At 39.9% G+C, this 8,557-nt stretch overlaps 1 protein-coding gene across 1 annotated transcript; it reads right to left on the reverse strand.

The window, feature by feature from the left end:
* Positions 1–83: 83 nt before the first annotated feature.
* LOC103480488 (cornifelin homolog B-like) lies at positions 84–8,059 on the reverse strand. The gene is made up of 4 exons (XM_008435446.2): positions 7,914–8,059; positions 5,273–5,353; positions 1,272–1,417; positions 84–500 (listed from the first exon to the last, which is right to left on the reverse strand). Exons 2-4 carry the CDS (start codon positions 5,349–5,351, stop codon positions 366–368), a joined length of 360 nt encoding a protein of 119 aa, XP_008433668.1. The 5' UTR covers positions 5,352–5,353; positions 7,914–8,059; the 3' UTR covers positions 84–365.
* Between the last annotated feature and the right edge of the window lie 498 nt (positions 8,060–8,557).

The following is an 8,557-nucleotide window of genomic DNA, read 5'->3' on the forward strand; positions in this document are numbered from 1 at the left end:
AATGTTCAGTGTCAGAATGCAATCCAAAGTTCAATTATTTTAAATCCACACACACACAAAGAGTTTTGGAAGATTTTAGCGAGTAAGAGAGAAGATTTGCAAGAAGCATTTTATTTAGGAGTAAAAGTCAGAAACGTCAATCCTGTTATTATAAAACACAGACTGCTAAATACACCAGGCAGAGGCATTCGCTTTATAATTCCAAAACCTTAGAAAAGTAGCAAAAGAAAATGTTGCTGAAAAGCACTAAACTAATACGTTTTAAACTGCGTGGGTTTTTCCTGTAATTATAACTGCCGTCCATCTGAAACGTCTGCAGGACATTTCAGACAAACTCGCCACGCCGCCTCTGAGTCGGCGGCGCGTTAAGCTCTGCCGACTTGAGCGGTGACCACGTCGCCCGACTGACTGCTTCCCCTGAGCTTCAGCTCTCGATGCATCTGGCACCACACGCAGGGGTAGCAGCACGCTATTTTTAAGCAGTCGTCACAAGCTGAGCCCTGCAGAGAGGAAACAGGAAGGGAGGAAAAGGCAAAAGATTGTTAAAAAACAAAACAAAAACATGGAACTGATCTTGGTCTCTGGACGACTTTACGACGATGTGAACAACTTGATGCCCGCTTTATGATTTATCACTCTAAAAGATTTTGGATCATCAAACTCATTCTAACAGCACAAAGACAACCAGAGTGACCAGGAAAATAAGTTTTGAAATCCTGATTTCATTTATTAATGGGTTTATTAAGCCATCCAAAACAACTAACCCTAAATACCTTCAGTCGAAGATGTGTGTCTTAGGTATACGTATTTTCCTATCTTTAGCTCTAAGTTTGGAGCACCTTGAGTTGCTCTTCCTCCTCTCACCAACATGTGAAAGAATGAAGATTTGACAAAGTGATGCAGCAAAAACAGTGACTAGGAAAATTATTATATGAATTAAAACAGTCAAACACGAAAATAAAAATGAAGTCAATGAAAAAAAAAACACCTTCGCAGACAAATAATGCTGCATAGCTGAGGCTGAAAAGACCCATCAAGTTAAATCGGGTCTGTAAAACCAGGGAAACATCTGAATCAAAGCCGTGGTCGAAGAGGAAACACTAAACCGGTGATGTTAAGGAAGCCAGTGAGACGTGACTTGTTATTTGACTCCGGTTTAAAATCAGGAGAAGCCGCTACAGGCATTGATAAGGCCTGGCAAAACCATCTGAGAGCAACAAGAAGCTGCTCTAGAAGTGAACACAAGCGTCGAAACAACAAAGTGGCCTTACAGGAATGTTGTGGCGCTCTCTGATGTTGGAGCGGAGTATGCAGGACACGATGCCGCAGACGTCCAGACAGGGCATGAGGCTGCACCAGCCGTACTCCTTGGCAGTCTGGCACTGCAAGCAGGGGAAGCAGCACAACCCGAACAAACCTGCAGGGGAGACAGGGAACGTTTTAATGTCTGATAACCTTATCAGGCTGATTTAGGCCACAGAATGGACATCATCTTTGAAAAGTTAGAAACTAACATGTGATGAACCAGATGCAACCATTTTGTCTGTTTTTCATTGTCTTCTTCTTTGACTAGGCCACTCCGATACATGATTAGATATAAACCTAAGTTAGTTTTACCCAGAAGAAGCTTTAATTTCATTGTATTTGAGTAAAACAAAAGGAAAAAAAGCCTTTCTACTTTAATGTACTGTCAAAAATACCAAACAAAACAAATTTAGTTTTAATATAATAAAATCACTCCAAGTTGAAGTCATATAATCACCTCTGCACTGCATCGACTGTCTTCATTTCTGCTGATACTCTTTCTTTAGAACAGTTGGAAACCATTAAAGGCAAAACGTGTCCAGACCACAGTAATCCAACGGTACATTTCAAGGATGTTGAAATGTCAATTTCACAACACCTCTACATTTTCTCACAACAGTCTGGACCACTCCCTTGAAATTCCTTAGAAATTCATGGAAAGCCAAATTATGTCACAGGAACATGCCTACAATCCCCACAGACCACCCGGGGGCGCTGTCACGTCACCTGAGAGGAAAACTTCTCACATGCCAGCCACTGTCCACTTGGATAGGAAGTTTAGAAGCACTAAAGGTGCAGTTTTCTGTCCAATCACTGATATTTAAAAAGCTGGACCTGACAATCCCAGTTTTGGCCAATACAGGCTTATTGTTCCTATATCTGACACTGTCAGAAGTGTCTGAAACGCCACCAGATATCGAAATAAAGTCACAAAGTTGGCAATTCGGGGAGACTATTGTCAGCCAAGCACATCCTGGGGGATCAGCTCTCTCTCATGGCAGAGCAAACGTGGACAGCAGCTGATTTTCAGACCTTTGAGGAGGAAGGTAAAATCTATTTCACATGCAAGAGTCGGCCGATCGCCCAAAATGAAGCAAATCAGGGTCTATCGATGAGCCGGACGATCATTCAAACACCGAACGAGCCAAGAGGCGTGTCGACCTTTTTCCAAAATCTATTAAAATAATTAGTAAGTTGGAAAAGATTTTGAAATCTTGAAGATCTTATGGTGGACATCTCAGAACAGAGCAGAAATCAGTCAATAAATTCACTTAAATTGTCTGTAGACCCTCCAGTCTTGATTGCATCTGGAATCTGCAGAAGGTCACACCCTCCATCAGCCCAACTACACGACCAAACCAAGGGACAAAAGCTCCAATGTTTCCTTGTTTCCGTTCTGTCGGCCAGGTGAATTTACGTAAACAAATGTTAGATGTTATCAGATCAGGAAATCCAAAACTATCCAGTCTAATAAAAGTAAAATAAAGCTCTTTTAGTTTGAACTCCGCTGTCTGGAGAGAGAAACAGTTTGTTCCTTATCAGGTAAGCCATCCCTGCTGTCACGCATGGTGGCGGCAACGGCATGATATGGGGTTGGTCTTCTGCAGCAGGAACCTGACCAGTCCCCTTATAAAACGAGAGAAGCTTCATATGCAAACCTGAGGCATTTATCTTCTAACACCAGAACCACCTGAATCGCTTGAAATACATCAACGCACCCCTTGTTACCTTTGTTACTTCTGTAAATGTAAAGTGACAAATTACATAAGTACACAAAGTGTTTACTCCCTGAACAAAAGCGTGACTTTTTGGAAAACATGATAAGCACGCATCTCAACAGAAGTTAGTGGGAACGGGTCATTTTATCTGATTGCGGTTCGACGTTTCAGCCAGTTTTACGAGAGATATGCTCATCTTTTGAAACCTCTGGGCACCGACAGCGAGTTGACAGCCATATTTCACAACAGCAGTGCTTAGTTCATCATCTCATGCTGCAGATTGTTCCATAAAAAGAGCAGAAAAAGAGCCGTCTTTCTTCCTCTGGCACATTGTCTGCAAACAAACACGGCGAAGGTGTTTCTGGTTTCCCATGTCAGACCGTGTGTTGTTGTTACTTCTGTGATTGAACATTATGGCGTGAAAACAGAAGCATCACATATAAAGTACAGTCAGCATGAGGTCAACACAAACTTTCTTTGCTGAAACTTTCACAGGTTTGCGCAAGAATGAACCGCTAAACTTCCATGCAAGCATGACACGAAAAGGCTGTACGAGTTGAAGTCGGCAGAGAACTAGACAGAGCAGGGGCCTGCAGCTCTTCGACGGATCACGTGCGGCTCTTCGATACCGAAATTTCCCACATTAACTGAAGGCAGCACTGACAAAAGCAGCGCAAAGTGCAGCGCAGGATGTGAAATTTTAAGCTAGCGCTAAAAGTCTGCAGTAGTTGTCGGAGAGACTTTAGGTGATAGATGGAAGCTGAATCATTTAAAAATAAAATCTGTTTCCATGGTAGCAGCTGTCCTCAACAGGTCTCTGTATTTCTGTCGGCTGCATTATTTCACGTCGGTGCACTTTGCGCATCGCGGTGACGCGCAGAGTGGCAGGAGAGAGGATTTGAGATATTTAGTAATTTTTCTACTGCAGAAAAAAAAAACAGAACAAAAGTGAGAAAAATCAGAAAGAAACAGAGACTCCTATGAGAGATTAAATTAATAACAACATTTATTATGGTGCATCAGACCTGCTGTGTTTGACCTTTAAGATTTAATTTGTACTAATGCTTGAATAATAACATTTATTTAATGCCCCCTTTAAAAACGATTGAGCAGAGGTGAATTCAGGAAGTTTTGAAAGAGGGCTAAAAGTTGGCCCAGTGATGATCTTGGGTTGTTACACCAAAACTAATGGTCAAACTACAGTGTAAAATATGCAAATGGTAGAGGTCACCACAATACCCTCAAATAGGTACAGATCTGGATCATGAAAGTAAATTGTCCCACACGTTTCAAAAATGTTCTGCATGAGACGCTTCCACATCCGCCGTTTCGGCAGACGGAGCTCAAAAGTCTGTCTGTCTGTGGATACATTTTTACTACACTTAAGCAAGTCTAATCATTGTCGTGTTTTCACCGACACGTGTGAAAGAGTTGCTTCGAGTAGCTCTGACAAAGTACAAACCGTATCTAAAGACACTATCAGGTGACCCACTAAGGCCTTAGGGACGAAGAAAAACGCTGTTTACGCAGCAATGTGGCATAAAGCTAATCTTGTGTGGATCTTTACGGTGGTGATGAGCTTCATTTGGCTCTTAATGCTGATCTGGTTCGCCACTTCCATATTATAGAGGTTGTTGAACTAAATGTGAAATCGTCTGCTGTTTCTGAAACCTGTTTCAAAGGGTTGACGTTGTTTAAATTACCCTGAATTAAATGCTTTTAGGTTGTTTTTATTAGTAAGAAGAAAAAAAACTAAATAAATCAGTTTACTAATGCAGGTCACGTCAAACCGTGAAGAGGTGGAAAACTGACATTCACCTGGAAAACAGGGGTGGGCTTTCAAAGGCAACGGGACAAGTCAGAACATCTCTTTGTTTCAGTGAAAATCAGATGCACCTGGAGTTGGAAGGTGATTAAGGAGAGAGATGAGTCCGAACGCACGATGAAATCTTCTGTAGTGAAATTTGAGTGGGAGGGATTTGTCGCGCTGTCATGATTCCACAATAAAAGCTGTTTCATTCACATTAAAACCCACTGAAAAACTGGATTCATATTAAAAGGTCAGAAATCTCTTAAGAATTAAAACAATGTGAATGCAATAAAAAAATAAATAAAAAAAAGGCCACATCTTCTCCAGCAGTGCTAATCAACGTGGAGGCTCCTATCCGTTATGTCTGTGCTCACTAATTGCTGCTCCTGATCCTTAAATTTGAGGGAATATTTCAGTAAATTTTGTCGCGCTAACTCACAGCCGCTGGTGTCTTTGAAGCAGTCGAACAGGCCGGTGCTCCAGCTCCCAGGGCTGGACGAGGGCGGATGGTAAGCCATGTCTGGAAGAATCAGAGTCGACATCAGCACGTCAGAAAATGAAATTCATGAATTTGGAGCTTTGCGTCTTATTGCCACACCACATTCTTTGTTTTTAGACATTTTAGGCGGATCTATACACAATCTCTATCTGTTAAATTCAGAGAGCTTTACAGACATGGTAAAAGAATCACATCACCTGTGAACGGTTTGTTTGGATGTAAGCCACCAACATTTTGACTCCGTCCTTACAGATTAAGCTCCAACATGGTGGAATCCGTGGCGTGTTTTTTTTTTTACACTTCATATCCAAAAACTTTAAAATCTGCTAAAGAATATGTTGGTTTTTGATTGAGTGTGATGGACGGATGGAAAAAATAGTGAATCACTGCAAATTGTATTTTAAAAAATGGCACGTCCTTTTATGAATATTTTCAAATAAAAGTGACTGAAAAGTGTATCGTTCTCCTTTTACTCTGAGACTCATAAATAAAACCATCTCCAAAGTCAACAAGGTAGAATATATATATCCACACCTCACTGTGTATTTTTGAAAACATTTTAAAACCGGGTTTCTTTTTTTCCCAATCAGCTTGTCACTGACTCCATCAGTTACCGTTTGTGAAAACGATGACAGAAAGACAAGAAAAGTTCAATTTGTGAAACTTTTTCTCCACTCAACAAATTCAGAGTTTAATGGTGTTTATCTCGTTTCTTGTGTAGCTTCTTCGTGATATAGCTGCACTTCTCGTTTTGATACAAGATTTTGACCAGTCTTTTAAACATTGACTAAAAGTTGATCTTTTTAGCATTTGTTAGTTTTTCCAGATGATCAGATTTCATCTCATTTTTAGCGAGCCAAGCTTTCAATGCCTCAATCAGACCCACGTAGAGCGTAAGTGAAGAGCGAAAAAAACACGACGACAAAAAACGGCAGTAAAAACTACATTAAGAGTCCAAAGTCTTTGTGCCAGGAGCTTAATATGAGAGGCATGAACAAGCATGACCATATGGAGTGGCGTAATGTAGACAGGCCGGTTGCATTTCCTGCCAAACTTCATTATGAATGTTAAATATTTAATGGGGTATATCCTGAAGAGGCTGAAATAACGCAGAAACACCAGTTTAGGAGAATAAAATCAACTCAGTGCAGTTTACTTAGAAGTCACCAATTCACAAAGACTATTAAAGCACAGGAATCCAGTTTATATATGGAAAACCTAAAGCTGCTCGGCTGGATCTGTTGCCACATCTGAGTTAAAACAGGAGATTCATATCATAGCTTGGCAGCAGATAAATCTACAGCAGCTGTTTGATTTCATGATGTTGACGGGGACCAGTATATTTTGAGGGAAATGGCGAAGTGCACAGTGCCAAAAAGGACCTAAATAACGTTGCATTTTCAGATGGTGCCTCGAGCTGAATCATGACTTTATAATAACTTAAATTTAAAAAGTGGAAAAATGTTGGTAACACTTTATTTGAAGGGCTGTGCATATGACATGACACTGCCATAAATATGACCTGTCATGAACATGAAGGCATATTTATGAATGTTTATGACAGTTGTCATGAAGTGTCATTCGGTAAATAATGACACTTTTAATGCAAAGTTGCTCTAAAAGTTGCATTGAAAGTCCATTAAAAGTGCCAACTTTGCATGATTTTGTAAATAATGACACTTTAATGCAAAGTTGGCACTTTTAATGGACTTTCAATCCAACTTTTAGAGCAACTTTGCATTAAAAGTGTCATTATTTATCGAATGACACTTCGGTAAATAATGTCATAAAGACTCCTTCATGTTCATGACAGGTGTTACGTCATGATCATGACAGTGTCATGTCCTATGCACCCCGTCAATTAAAGTGTTACCAAAGTGTTAAAAAGTAAAAGTCACAGCTGTCCTGGTCATATATTTGAATGATCAAAATAGATCGATTAACAGGAATACAGGAGAAGCTAAAGGCAAATAAAAACACGGAAGAAATAAAAGTCGCTGCTAATATTAACCAATATTCACTCAATTCACTTTGAAGAAAATCACCGACCCAGTGGTTCCTCTCATCTTTTCACCGCAGCTAAACTGAGCTGGTTATACTCTTTTCTCTTATTCGATGTGAATCCCTTTGTTTGTTTTTTTTTCTTGCTTCTTTTTACATCTACGTGCAAATATGAAAATTTTCACAGAGGGTCGATTTTAACTACAAACAACTTTTCCGGGTTTTTATTTTTAGAATCATTTAGATTCAATTAACATCCGTCATTAGCTTAATTGAGGTGGATTAGTTAATTAGGTTATAGCAGACTTACTACTAGTCAAAAATGGTTATAATAAACAAACACGTGATCTGTAAAATTAGTCATTAATGTAAAAAAGGAGCCATGGATAACATTTTGGCGAAGACTATAATATTTAAGTTGATGTTTAATGTTAAAAACGTGTAATGTCGCACAGAAACGTCGCTGAAAATGCAGCACCTTGTTCCGTGAATCCGGTAAAACGAACACATTCAGCGGTAAAAACGAGCTGCTATATAAGTTTTGACCTAAAACCAGGTGTTCCGGATATTTTTTTCTTACCTTTTTAGCGTGGTGTGAGTTGATAAAACACGACGAAGTGAAACGGCTGTAAGAATATGGAGCAATGATATAGACTTGCCTTCCTGCAGAGACAACCCCTTTGTCATCAAAACTTTTATGGCTGCACTTTGTGACCCAACCCCAAAACACACCTCACTAAAAGTACTTTACAGTTTTATGCCCCTTTTATCTCCCACCGAACACACAAAGTTCATAAATTGTTTAAAACAATAAACAAAAGCTCTCATTTAGAAAAAAAAAAATCTTAGAAAATGGTAGAGTGGAGATTTAAGTTCGTTTTGATGGTCTGTTCTTGGTCAAAATACATAAAATCATCGAGATGAGCAAAAAGACATTTTATTTATTTATTTTCTTCCCTCTAAACCCAGACATGTTCTTCATTCCTGTAGGAATGAAGAACATGTCTACTTCTTCTCTAGAAATTATATTTCCAGATCGGTTTTGAATCCATGCTCTGGTCTGGACCTGCTGGTCCATGCTGGGTAGTGCTGGTGAGAGATTACGGTGTAAAATCTGGACACGTCGCCAGTCCGTCACCGAGACACACACACACACACACACACGCACGCACACACACACACACACACACACACACACACACACACACACACACACACGATGGT

The sequence above is a fragment of the Poecilia reticulata genome, linkage group LG18 (assembly GCF_000633615.1).
Source record: "Poecilia reticulata strain Guanapo linkage group LG18, Guppy_female_1.0+MT, whole genome shotgun sequence".
NCBI lineage: Eukaryota > Metazoa > Chordata > Actinopteri > Cyprinodontiformes > Poeciliidae > Poecilia > Poecilia reticulata.